The sequence below is a fragment of the Meleagris gallopavo genome, chromosome 7 (assembly GCF_905368555.1).
Source record: "Meleagris gallopavo chromosome 7, MGAL_WU_HG_1.1, whole genome shotgun sequence".
In the NCBI taxonomy this organism is placed as follows: Eukaryota; Metazoa; Chordata; class Aves; order Galliformes; family Phasianidae; genus Meleagris; species Meleagris gallopavo.
The window spans coordinates 1838889-1853245 of record NC_139410.1 but is presented as its reverse complement, the minus strand read 5'-3'; the positions used below and the strand labels follow the sequence as shown (position 1 = coordinate 1853245).

Below are 14357 nucleotides of genomic sequence, written 5' to 3'. Positions count from 1 at the left end.
TGATTTGTAAACAGACATGAAAACTAACTGAAGGAGAAAACCTATATTTACTTTCTTCTAAGAAGAGGGAAAGCTTATCAGGATTATGAAAGGATGAAGAAGTAGGGAAGAGTGATTCTCTTCCGATTACTTCTTGATCTACAACAAAGGGAAGGAGAGGGGAAATAATGATATGAGAAAACACATTCAATATGAGACCCTATGTGAAGGCCTAGAAATAAGGTAAGTAGTGGAACTTCTAGCAAGAGCAAGTGGTATCCAGTGGAAAGAATAATCCATGCAGAAGTGTGCAGATCTCCACTAAGACACTGAGCAGTGCAAGGGCTGGAAAGCTTTCCGTAAAGCTATGGGTGAAACCTCATGCAAACGTGCAGAGGCTTCACACTCGCACACAAACCTCTTTAGGAAGTATACCTTAAAACCTCAACTTGAGCCTCAGATGTTTGCTCTATGATATGATCACTACCTTGTTACACTGCACAGAAATTCAAAGGGCATTTAATCTGTGATACGAAAAAATTAAGTGCAGTACAACTGTATAATAACACCTGTGCCATGTCGGTTAAGTAAGTCTCCTTTCCTTTCTAGGTGTAAAATAATTGTATCATTCCTTTTTGTATTTTTACATGAAATATTTCAGTCATTGCAGGTGTGAGAGGGAAGTGGAGTTTTACTTGCTGTAGCATTATGATTATCAAATCTATAATTTAAGATACGGTGCTTTGTAATTAGCCCTTTGAGGAATAATGCTATGTGCAAATCACAGAGAATTCAGTAGTTATTTCTTACTGATGTCAAAAACTGCTGCTGTGTTGGTTCAATTAGTTACAAAGCCAAGAGTGCCATTTGTCCAGGATCAGTCAGAGGAGCTTAGCAGGCAGAACTACATGCCAGATGGTAAGGACACTGTAATTTCAGCAGAGAGGGAATCTCATTTAGTTCTTCCAGTGCTGTTTTCAACATCCTATATTACAAAAGCTAAGCAGTATGCCAGTAAGTATCAGAAAGGTTTGTTTCAGGGTACAAGAGATACTTGTTTGCGAAATCTGTTCTGTTTTGCAGTAACTGCAACAAACAGGCCACAAGTTGTGTATTTTTTTTTTTCTGCAGTACATGCACATGAATTAGATGAGCAGGGCAGAGAGAACTGGAAAGCAGCTTATCCAGATTTAGTGTGACAGTTACTTCAGGGCAGCTTTTAGGGTATAAATTAAACTAAAACTGACTGTAGATACTTAGGTAGTGTGAAGGGTCTCCTTTGTGGGACTGTAACTTGTGAGAACATTTAAGGTAGTTTCAATAAGATGCCAGGCTTGAGTTGAAATAAACACTACAAACTCGTCCAAAAAAATTAATTCAGAATTTTGATGAGTCTATTGCTTAAGGCCAAGTAAAAACCTAAAAGAAGTATTCCTCTTTATGGAAGAGCAGTAAAACGGTATGTTTCTCCTAGATCCTATCCTAATCTTCATTAAGACAAATAGGCCCTATGTGATGCAGCAGATAATTATGTCGCTGATGTGCCAAAGTCAGCTCAGAGGTTTTCTGCCTTAAAGATGTATGTACTGGGTTTTGACTCAAAAGAGGACTCTGACTCCTCTAACAATAGAAGTCATTAGAATCTTCCGCTGAAAAGCAAACTGTGCAGACAGAATGAGAAGTTAAAGCTGTATGTGAGGTACTCAGTTTACACCTTATACAACCTGCAGTTGTGATACTGAATGTGTAATCCAGAAAGGAAGAACTCCTCCGCAATGGAAGGAGTTGTTCCTATCTGTAATGCTGGCCACTTGGTAAATGGCTGTGGTCTAAGTTAAAATGATGTTATTGCTCAGAAAAAATCATAGAAAAGCTTCCTGTTCTGAGCTGTGGAGTTGATGATATCTCCTCTTACACAGCAGTTTCCTCAAGTAAACAAACTAACAAAACACAGCCTAGATGATATCGCTATGGAACAGAAGGCACAATGACATCAAAATGTTTAAGATATCAGCAGTTCTCAGCCTAAGAGAAGGCACCTCATCTGAGGCACTGTGGAAGCCTACCATTAAGAAAAGCTTAATTCATATTTTTCATTAGCTGCTTGGATGATGAAATACTGAGTTTTCTATTTAACTCTGAGGTTACATTTTTGAGAGGATAAAGACTGAGGTGGGATAAGGATTTAATCTCATTTAAGAGAAACTGGAATAAAGATAAAACAAATTAACAAAATGAAAGCAGCTACGTTTAATGAAGTAAAATCAAATACAGAGACTGCAAGCCTGTTTTCTATGCAACAGATGACTTGATGTTTTCCAGATCATACAGCAACCATAAATTTAATATAAGTAATAATGCAATGCTGTTGCAGAAAGAGCTTATTAGGATATCATGCCACAGAGGGCACCAAAGGGCAGAAGTGTAGCCTCTATGTTTAATATACCTGGGAAGCCTAACCTGTTTGTGTTGGGGCTATAAAAGGCAATGGCAAATGGAGGAAACGTATTTTGGTGTTGTGTATCAGGTAAAGGGTAATTCAACAGGATTAACTCTTTGATGTACAAATTCTATTCAAGGAAGAGCTAGGAATTGCCTAGTAAGGAAAAGAGTAAATAGCATTGCAATGCAAGAGTAATGGTTTAAAGAATACGAAGATGCAGTGGCCTCCTAGCATTTGTGATTTGCATGAGCTATCTGGGATAGAATACCTCTATAATGCATGAGGGATAATTATTCTGCTCTATTTGGTGCTGATGAGTCCCCCAGCTGAAATATGGTCTGGTTTTTGGTAATGAACTGTTAAGTGCAGGAATTGGAGTGATTCCAGCGGTTTGCAAGAAGGCCAATGCATTTTATCTATAATAAAGAGCAAACAACTAGTCTTATCCAGTGAAAGTAGAGTGGCTAGGAGAAAGGAATAAAAGTACCTCAAAAGGTTCTTAATGAGTTGTGAGTAAGACAGGAATGAGTTGACTACAAGCACTTAAGTTTTAAATCAGGCATGAGGGAAGTTGTGGGAGAAAAATGAACCATTAGGGTGGGATGTCTAGAAAAAAATCTATTCTTGATGTTGGAGACTTGTAAATGCATTAGTTGAAAATCTGCTAATCCGTCTTCAAGCTATGTCTAGCCCTTCTTTAAGTGCAAAATAATAAAGCTCTTCTGTAGTCTAAGTTTAACAAACTGGACACTGCTACCTGAGTGACTAACACGGGCTTGAAGAAAACTATTTGAGTTGTTTCAGGTTACCTTAAGGATGCTTTATATAGGTTCCTTAGATGTAGACTCTCACTTGATAGGCCCTTGCAAAAAAAAAAAAAAGATATGTGATATGTGATGTATTGACAAAACTAATGGAAAGCCACTCAAGAGCCCAAAGAGTCAATTCACAAGTTGCTTTCTTATACTGACAGTAAGTACGTGTGAGGTCTCTCCATGCTGAGAATAAAGCAGTCAGCACTGCATGCTATCACCATGTCACCTGGTACCTGGGGGAGTGAGAGTGGAAACAAGGCTGAGAAATCTCCAAGTTGTAAGCTATGTTCTAATTCTAACCTCCCATTAATCTCTCCATATGTGATTAGCAGGAAATAAGATTGTCAGAATAACTCGAAGAAGAGGGCTGCAGAAAGGGCTTAAGTGAACTGGAATCCCTGCCAAACTCTACCTCCAACCTTAAAGTTTTGCATGTTACTGTATTAAGTAGATTTGTTCAACAGTAAGTTGTTTTCTTATGCTTAAACTCAAGGCCTTAATTGTGAAGGGTTAGGTTACACTTCTTAGTTTAAGTCTAACTTCCTAATATAAACCTAGCAAATAAACTGTGTATCAGGTCAGACTGAAGGCTTAAATCCTGTATATAGAGGTTCAAAGGCACAAATACTTCCACATGAGCAACAGCTTTTACTAGGAAATACTTTAGGACCTACTTTGGCCTTAGAAATAATTAAGCTCACAAACCTGCAACAGTACTGAGTGATGGGTAATTCAACTGCCCAACTACTGCAGGCCTTTCTAACGATTGTGCCTAATTAACATGAAAAACATAGATGCATACAGAGGTAACTATAATAACTAGTGTTAGCACTGGTTCTGAAATGAAGCCTAGCTGAAGTGGTTTCAAAATCATCTTATTTAAGGAAGACAGTGCTCTGTATTTGCCTTTACAGATTACTCAATAAACTAACAGCAGTGTCCTCTTGAGTCCTTTTGAATAGGATGTACCACCATCTACTCTTACTCAATTTCCTTACTGAATGCTAACAAGTATTCCCCTTAAATTTTAAGTTCTAACATTGCCAAGCCAATACTCTAATCAATCTAACTCATTTCATTTGGCTAGGAAACAGGTTAAAAATATTCCTCTCCAACTCAGCAACTTAAGTGACAAAACCCTAGTTAAAAACAGGCTTTTTTGATGGGGCTTAAAGCATTCTATTCGTCTCCAGAAGACTGGGACTTTAATAGAACCAAGCAGCTTAATTTTAGAAATTTATTTACAGACAATTAAAAATATCTCAGTTAGTTGTTAAATATTCTGCTCAGGTTGTTCTCTTTGAATTAAAAAGACTGGATAAAGGGCAGCTACAATTTGATTATTGATTTGTAGCAACACAAGTATATGCCTGCCATGCCCTTCAACAGCATCCACCCTTTAACAGTAAATGTAGTATTCACAGACTGTTTAACTATTTTTACTAGTAAAATGCCACCAAATCTGCTTCATCAGATATTATCAGTTGAGCCTACAATCCTGAAGCTAAATAGGTAAAAGATTAAAGAACACATTTAGATGGAATTCAGTTTCTAATGAGCTCTAGGACTTGGTAGAAAGTGCAGAAAATAAACTCCATAGCCCCACCTGATGGCTGCTTAGCTCCCCCATGTGCCACTTAGCAGCTTCTAAGCAGTGTTGAAGTGGAACCAGTTGCATTCAGAAGATAGAATTCCAGGTTCTATTACAAATATAAGCTAGTTAAGAATCAACAGCAACTTGAACTATCTGAGCACACAGTAACTGAGTTTTTAATACACGACTAGTTTTTGAAGTAGTAATCAGAACACCAGTGCACTACGTAATCATAGTGACACAAAAAGAGCACTTGCATTCTTAAATACAGCTAACATTGATTTCTTGCATGTCTATTCATAGATAAGCAGCCTAGAGTCAATCTGAAGTGTTTGAAGGTTTCATGATTATTAAGCCCAAACCTCAACCACTAGCTTCTAAATAAAATGTGAGTCATTAGCTTTATTTCCTTGTTTGTTTACTGTGGTTTGTCAGTGACCAGTGCTCCCTCCCCCTTGTAGGACTAAGACAGTCAGACTGTGAGCATATGAAATAGATTAAGTATGACCTGATTGTGTCAAAAACACGGATCACTGGCATCAGAATAATTTAAAACAGAGTATCTAATTATAACATGAATAGCCCCTTTGTATGAATGCAGTCACAGTGAATAATTACAGTAGGAGCAGAACAGGATAGTACTATGAATATGGCAACTTAAAGGGCTGTTCTGGTGGGCCTAATCTAAAAATCTTGCTACAGTGAAAGCCTTTGTACCACAACAGAAAACAGCCACTGCAGCCTCAAGTTTAAGGTCATTACTCATTGGGTTGCCAACGCTGGAAGCAGTAGGGAAGAGGGTTAAATATGATGGCAGTTAACATATTTCTCTTGGAAAAGCATTGGTTCGTTTAGACAAATGAAACCTGATCTTGCTCCAATCAGAACAGTTGTCTGAAAGGAAGGCAACTCAAAACTAACACAACACACAAATCCAGATAGGTATTATGGAATACAACTTTGTGCCTCCTTTATTAAACTATCAGCAGATACCTCCATGGACTGCAAATGAGAGGAGAAAAATAAGTGTTGATGACAAGGTGCACTCTTGCAGGGAGGCCATTATCTTGGAGTGAACTGCATCTCTACTAGCATGGGCAAAACAGCACTCAAGGTTACTTTGCCTTTTGAACACTCCATTTGCATGTAGCTCACAATCATATTGAGCAATCTATGGGACCTCTAAAATACTTAGGCTGCTGGTCAGTTTTATTTTCATAGCTCCTCATAGTTGGCTTTTCTTAATAAAAGCATCTAGCAAGATCATTGGGGCTAAGCAGCAGAGAATAAATGAGTAAATAGACCAAATGTCAGTTATTCAGATCATTAACTGAAAAGTCCAGAACCAAAATGGACAAAATGAGCAAGGAAAGAGAAATTTAAGAGTCACAACAGGTGAAGGACCATGCTGTGTTCTATTTCTTGCACCTTGTCTCTGATGAACTTAATTTAAATAGACTATGTTGGGTGGCTTTATTGTAGTAACATGAAAGTCAACTATAATCCGAGTCTGAGACCTTGAAGTGGTACTGCAAAGGCTCAAATAGAGCAATGAGAACCAAAATCCTGGCAGACCAGAACGATGAGTGAACAAAACTCTTAATACACACACTTCATTACCATCAAAGCATACAGGCTTTGCAACTATGTGGTTCATCTCATCTTTTTATTTATTTTTATTTCATAAGGCCTGAGGTAAGAAAAGGCAAAACGCCTTTTGCAAAGTAGTGGTTTAGGCTGTTATTACCACACTAATGTTTTCAGACAGGTGGGAGACAAAAGCAATTAATGTCAAGCTTCACAGGTCTTCAATGCTCACCCCGTACTTGTGCTAAACTTTGCCTAAAGCCAAGTTACTTGATGACATAATTTCTTAGAGCAATAAGGAGTGCAGAGGAATAGACTGCAGCATAGAAAAGGGTAAAACAAAAACGCCTGAAGAGTTGGTCTCAAAAAGAAAGAAATCCAAACAAATAACCAAAACAGTGTCTAGACAGCTAGCCTGACTTTCTCTCTCCCAGTAAGACAACAAATACTTGTAGTTAACAGGTTCTGCAGTGAAAGGTCCTCTTCAGATGTGAGCGGTTACACAGAACCTAAGTCATAGGCCATGTTTCAAATATCCAAGTTAAAACAGCTATATAGACCTCTGCAGATAGAAAGAGCAATTTCTTTCTTGGAAGGAATGTTCCCTCTAACTCAGTGTACATCAGGCAATAATCTGAATCTGAGGGGGTTTGAACTCTATGATCCAACCCAATAAAAACGGTCAATTTCATGAAATAAGTTGGCCTATAACATTCAAAATGAAAACAAATGAACAATTTCACTGACTGAGTGAAGAGGCAGCAGAAACACTGAAGCAGCTTTCCAGCATAATTACTGATAGTCCATAACACAGAGCCCCTTCAAATCTTAACTTTCAGGAAAAAGAAGAGTCTCTATCAAGAACTGTATTGAAGCAATTGTAATTAGCAGTCCAGAAATACTTGTCAGCACCTGTAAATCTATGTGACAAAATGGCATACAGCCATCACTGTCAAGTCATTGTTGAAATTAACTCTGAGTTATTGTACTCTCTTCCCTGCTATGATGCACATGGATCAAATGGTTGCCACACAGAAGTAGAAAAGCATGGTTTTGCCTACTCACACTATTTAGTACCAGCAACTGCTAAAACAACTATTAGCACTGAGTGTAGCACACAGTGTGATGGAGCCTCTTCCAGTCATACGCTTTAAAAATAAGGTGCAACTTTGGAACAGAAAATCAGGGTATTGTAACTCATTATTTGAAAGTAATGGAGTGGTGAGACAGTAAAAGCACTTCCAGGTCACTTGATAGAAAAATGCAGAACTGACGGTATGGACATCTGTTAAAATAAAGCTTTGAATGAGGTTTTCCTAGTGTTTTCAAAACCGTCCTTTACTAGAAAATACAACTATATAAAAATAAAATTAAAAATGGAGTGGAAAACTAAACTCGTGTTTCAAAAACCGTGGGGTGGTGTTTGCTGCAATGACAAGACTGCTGCCAGATCCTCAGAGGATTTACTTGCACTAGAGATCACAGAACAGAAGTGGTAGAAGAGCAGCAATTGAGTCTGACAAGCTAGATGCAAAAAGTTTAGATATAAATGTTTTTCAACTGCAATATTTGAAATACTGTGTGTACTTCATGCAACTCAGGTACATGACATTATATTACTTTAAAACAATCTATACCAGGTATAATACCAGGGTACATAACTTACCCCTCCCATTGTAATGCCATCAATAAGTGCAACATATGGCTTCTTGCAAGTGCCTACAAGAAATGTACAAAATTGGTTTTTCTCCAAAAAAAAAAAATAGAATGTGGTTAACTATACATTTCCCCATGTCTTAATTCAGCAGGAGTGACAGAAAATCGTTATTAAAATATATTTCTTACAGTGAAGCTGCTCCATGTGATTATTAAGCAATATGAAGAAAAGCCAAGCAGCTGACTTAGTACACTCCTAGTGTTGTAAGAGAACATGAAGTGTCAGTTTGAGCTCCGGATAATTCAGCTTTACCTCGCTATCGTAAGTGGCCTTGTAGGAAGCTGAACACAACAGTTCCCCTTTCACCCTATATTACACTTGGATTAAGAGTACAGTGTGTGTACCAGTAGTTGAGCACAAAGCCCGAGTAGGTTTAAGCTAAAACGTGACTACCAGCTACTGCAATGCGAACGTGTTCTGTCTTGCCAATTCTGCTGCGTGCTCCTGTCCTAATGTGGTGCAAGTCAAGATGCTATCCTAAAGCACTGTGACTTTATCTGTTCATGTTGTTGGAGCTTCTAGGAGGTAAGAAACTGATGACCTGATGCTTTCAATTACTGTTTATGGAACAACTCAAATTCATTCTCAGAATCGATCAGATTGCTGATACAAGTATCTGCTGCAACTCTACACCCATGTTTAAAAACAAACAAAATATGCTATGAGGCACTTCAGTCTTTAAGGTTATTATTCACAAAATAAGAGAACTGAATCTTTAACTTTGCTCTTGCATGAACATATAAGATAGCACATAGGCTCCAGATGATAGTCTTTGAACTAAATTTCCCTAAAGGTATGTCTTCCCAATAACAATTGCAATGAAAGCAGCTTCCCTGTCTATTTGAAGTCGTAGAGTGCAACACAAAGTATTTATTTCTGGTAGAAATCTCAATCCTAAAGGAATACAATCATGCTAGAATTACCTAAAATCTAGGTTTTGTAACTATATGCACTTCAGGTATAAAAGATCCTAATCACTTAAAACAAACAAACAAGCATTTGAATACGTGTTCTTGCAATGTTTGCTATACCAATACTAAGCTTTTACAAGAAGCCTCAAGCTGAAAGCAAGAAAGCATGGTAAAAAATGCTAAACCATGGCAAATGAAATAAAAACAGCTTTTCAGACATTCTTATTCTAGTAACTATTATCCTATACTTTTCTAGCAACGTAAGTTTATTCTCCAACATCTTCACCTCCTCTCCTCTAGTGGCTAATACTAGATACTCCAGATGTTTAAAAACCAAATTGTATTCAATTAAAATGTGTTCTGATTAGTTTTTTTCTAACTATTACATTAATTTTTTTTCCTCCCAAAAGAATTAGTATCCTTTAATATCAATATTCCTTTACTTGATTATTCTCTAACTTGTAAAACTGCTTAGCCCCAGGTTCTTTGCAGTTAACTAAGGCAATCTCGTAGCTTGTCCATTCCTTTGAGAAGCCTACTTAAATGGAAAGGTTTAAAATAACTTGATCTTCTGCTGTCTACTGGAGTGTTAATGATATTTCCATGTGTATATTTTTATCTCTTTATGCCTTTGAAGTAGATCAAGGATAAGTAATCCAGAACTGATCTGTCTGAATCTAACAGTTAGATCACCCGTTGCTGAACTGTAACTACCAAGAACGATGGGATGGGATGGGGTAGCTGTGAAAGGTTATACACAAGAAACTGCATGCAAAATATCAAAATGACATGTTACATTACTAGTAACTAGTATTGAACTTCATTTTTTAATAAAATGACATTCTATTATGCTATCACTCATGGATGAGAAAAGAGAGAAAGTGAACTTAAATTCTAAGCCATTGTCAGAAAAGCTATATTGCATTAAAATTAGCTATAAGACATACCAACGGCATTGTTCAGTGTATACTCTTCTCTGAAGTAATCTTGTGTCATTCTGTCTCCAGCTTTTCCTGCATCTGCAATAGCTTAAGAGAAATAAAAGTTCTTAAGAACACTGCAGGATTAATAGAACATTAAAAAAAAAAAGCACAAAAATAAGTACTACATGAGAATTTTTTTATCTGACAGCAAACAACAACATAATCCTGCTTTATTTTACCTGGGCAACCAAAATTACCAAACTGAAATATGAAAATAAACTATCAAAATAGAGTGCCTTCCATTATGATGGGGAATTTGTCACGTACTTCTTGAGAGAGTACAGTATACTTGCTGCACTATAAGACCTCTTGTCATGGTCGGCAACCTTGCTTGCAGTGATCTTATATCACTATGTGGACCAGCCACTTAAAACTGAAGACTGGATACTAAAAATGGAAAAAAATGTTAAGAGTGGGGTGTAATTTAACAACCACCTGTGTTGCTCGTTTACATAAACTTTTAAACAACCATTTCTTACTGTTTAGAGACTTCATATTGTATGTAGTTACAGAACAGTCATGAATACATTGATTCAGCTATGTATCTTCCCATCTCTGAGTCAAATGTCAGACACAAATTATTCAATAGCAACAGAGCTACCTATTGAGACGCTTCAAATGTCTTGTAGAGAAGCAGTCAATAAGGAAACACTGGGAAGGAAAAGATAAGAACCCTCTCTTTCCAGTACTGATTGGCTACTATTGCCAGTTATTCATAAGCAAGCATTTGACACATCCTTCACAGCTACTACTTTGTGTGGATTGAATTCCTTTATTTACTGTGACTCAGGTAAACGGACCCGTGTTACAAAACAGTGAGAGACGAGCCTTGCTGACTTCTGACATCTTGCTGTGCTATCATGAGAGAGCTGTTAGAACAGCGTATGAAGGAATAGGAATTGGTTTCAGAGTCCTTACCTCTAACATCACCGCCAGCACAAAAAGCTTTTTCTCCAGTTCCCTTTATAATTATTAGAAAAGTCTCAGGATCTTGCTCCCAAGCCTAAAGAGATGTAAATGTTCCCACATTAGATTAAAGGCTATGCATAAAAATATACTGTCTATGGACAGTACATGATAATGATTTGCTTTATGAAAAAATAACATACTTCAAGTAGTTTGTTTTAAAAGCAAGTCAGAGGGCAATATGTGTTTGTTTAGGAATCTCTGATTCCCTCTCCATTGTCATGTTCAGCCTTGGTTCCGGAGATCAGCACAGCTGCTTATGGAGAGCTCCTAATCTGTGAAGACATGCAGCTCGCCCTAAAGCAGGGCCTTATGGAAATCTCAAGGGGAATGCAATGATGAGGGAGAAAACTAGGAATGCAGGAGATACAGTAACTGTGTTTCAAATTAGTCAGTTCTGTTGAACTGAAGATGTGTAGCACTGTCAAAATGATGGCAATCAGTGCCAGCCATGGACTGGATCGAGTCAATTTTGTGCACAGACATATTTGTGACAGGATATTTCTGTGTACCAGCAACTGTACTGAAAATAATGCTATCTTTAAAGGTTGTGCTTCAAATCAAGTCAGTATGCAGTACTACAGATACAGTATTTCTATAAATGTTCTTCAAAGAATGCATAAATTAGCAATGAAACCATCTACCAAGATACAAATGCAGGTAACTAACCTACACTGGTATTTCATGTCTGACTTCCTGAATATGATAAATAACATAACTCAACTAAAAAAGGATTACTTGCGTGCTTAAAATGTCACATTACTTCACTATCTTTAGAAACACAGCCTGTAACTCCATAAAGCTACTCTTTAAGGAACAAAACTAAAAGCAACTTCCTTACTAATGACTTGTATCTTTTGTTTCAACTATGCAGCCTCCCAGTCAAGCATGCATTCAATTAAGAGCTTGGCTAGGAATATGTATAGCTTGGAACACATGCATGAACCAGCTGGGTGTAGCCAACAGGAATGTATGAATGCTGACAGCTGCTTGCCTTTGATTCAGACCTGGTGTTATTATGGGTGTCTTATTTGTGTAGATGCTAGAACTTAACTTTTTGTCAGACAGTTTTTTGCTTTGACATCTTTTTCTAATGTGCTTAAAATTGTCTGTTGGTTTCCATCCTATAGACCTGAGCTCATTGGACAGTGATCTCACAAAGTATGTGTGAGAAATGTCAGGCTGAATCTTAAAACTGGCATCTGATAATGTAACAGCTACTCACCTTTATTTGTGGATAAATTTGTTGGATCATTCTCAAACTTAGTGCATTGAGAACCTTGGGTCTGTTCAAAGTTATTATTCCTGCGCCTCCTCTCTTTTGCAACAGAACATCAGCTGCAGAATCGGTATGCTGACATGTTTTCTGTAAGTGCAAAAACACTACGTAAAGCAAATGTCTTTGATATCTTAAGTAGCATACAAGAGTGTTCATGGAAACATACTCAAAGCTCACAGTTTAAGATTTAAAAATATACACTTTGAATTCCCTGCTAAGGCTTTCCCACTGTACTTAAAGTATTGGTACTTGTTACAAAGTTCTCTTGAAACCACTTAATGCAAAAAACCTCCCACAAGATCTTGAGTGATACATTGTTTGACAAAGACATCTGAGGATACTTAAAAACCAAACAAATAAGCAAAAATCTATGGTTGTATAAGTCAGACATTTTGAAAATATCTGCAACAATTACAGTAAGAATTCCAAGTATCTTTCAGGTTTGTGGTATTAAACTGCCAGCATGTGCACACAGCTTTGACTGTGTATAATTTCTAACAGCAGAGAATTGCTCACTAAACTGTTTTCATGGTTGATTTCTAAGTGGAATGATATTTAAGGGGAAAATACAAGGCAGGCAGCATGGAAACAAAGCACAAAATTAGGTAAGGCCAAAATAACTGGACTTTGAGTTATGATTTAATAGGCAGTTATAAGAGAGTTCTCAAAGATATGGGCAAGGTTATGCTCAAATGGTATGCATGAGCATTCTGGACAGACGTGTTTTAAGTTGCACATGCTGTCTGTCTCAGGAGTGAGTCCCAAAAGCTCCCACCTTGGTCAAACAACACGCTGTTCTTACCAAGTGCTGTAATATTACTTGCAGTCTGTTAAATGGCTTCAGTCTGAAAGAGAAATGTTAAGAGCTGTAGCTATAAAATAGCTATACAATCCCCAAGCACGCAGAACTTTGCATAGCTCAGGAGTTTTCTGAAAACTTCCTAGTCAGGATTGTTTTATGTTCTAGTTTTGCTTAATCAAGAACAATCTTGAGATCAAACTGGTTGGAGATGTCACTGTATGCTGTTATATAGATGGCAGACAGCAGTATATGCTTTTTGTGTATTTAACCAGCTTCAAGCTCTGAAGTTGCAAGTCTGGGTTCTAATAAGGAAAGTAGGAGTCCGGGGGCTATTTCTGCTAAGTAGCAGCATCTCTAATGATTTAGAGCTATTGCATTCGCTGGACTTTGACTATAGGCGCCGGGCTTATGTTAACATTAGACAAAAGCGTTGTCTCTCAGCACCTTGTGTACACACAGAGCAGCCCGGCTGAGCTCGTGCAGCGGCAGCACACTCTGGCGGCCTGCCGTCCTCCACAAGGTCATCTTTTGGGACCGGACTCAGCTGTAGCAAGCTAGCACGCACGCATGTTATGGCCCCTTCGAGGTCACGGTCCCCCAACCTCAGAGTTCAGCCGACTGCCATCGGCACCCTGCTGCAGCGCACGCAGCCAAGCGAGCCGAACCCGAGCTAGACACCTACACTCCCACCCCTCCTCAGCTCTAGAGGGGCGGCCGGCCCTACAGCCGCCGCCCGGCAGTACCCGGGCGGGGGAGACCGCGGGGCGCCGCTGCCCTCAGGCGGGAGCGCGGGAACAAGCCGGCCGTTACCTGCGCGGCGCCATCAGCACGCGGGCCGCCATTGCGGCAGCCGGCGCCGTCGGTCTCCGTCATCGGCAGCGGTAAGGCGGGGCTGGCGCATGCGCGGCACTCGTGTAACTTTACTCTGAAGGGGGGGGCTGTCCCGAAAGGTGAACGTGGGTTCGAGGAGGCGGTGGTCGCTGCCTGGTGGTAGCTAGCTCGCTTCTATGTCACCGAAGCGAGCTGGGCGCTGGCTGTTCTCGTTTACAGCTGTATTGGAAGCCAACAGAAGCCTCGCTGGTTCGGAGCGCAGCGTGCGGCGCTGACCCCCAGGGGGCGGCCGTGCGCCGTGTGGGGGGAAGGCGCTCCGCCTGCTGCCTGCTCTGCACCGCGCCCTTAATCCGTCTGTGTTCTTAAAGGTCATTAAGGATGAGGTAGCATCTCACCGGGGCATAGCCCGGTTATCAGGAACTTAATGAGCAGGTAACGTCGTTGCACTTT

At 39.1% G+C, this 14357-nt stretch overlaps 1 protein-coding gene across 3 annotated transcripts in view; it reads right to left on the bottom strand.

The window, feature by feature from the left end:
* Window positions 1-14029, bottom strand: part of HIBCH (3-hydroxyisobutyryl-CoA hydrolase) — a 37979-nt gene extending 23950 nt beyond the window's left edge. Inside the window, exons 1-6 of one of the 3 annotated variants that reach the window (XM_085227520.1) lie at window positions 13887-14018; window positions 13050-13119; window positions 12221-12361; window positions 10948-11032; window positions 9994-10074; window positions 8085-8137 (exon numbers count right to left, since the gene is read on the bottom strand). In XM_085227520.1, coding sequence (XP_085083646.1) covers window positions 8085-8137; window positions 9994-10074; window positions 10948-11032; window positions 12221-12361; window positions 13050-13119; window positions 13887-13918 — 462 coding nt within the window. In that variant the 5' untranslated portion in view covers window positions 13919-14018. Of the gene's footprint in view, window positions 1-8084; window positions 8138-9993; window positions 10075-10947; window positions 11033-12220; window positions 12362-13049; window positions 13120-13886 lie in introns of all 3 variants that reach the window. The other 2 variants (XM_085227521.1, XM_085227522.1) reach the window with 2 other exon arrangements.
* Window positions 14030-14357: the final 328 nt, after the last annotated feature.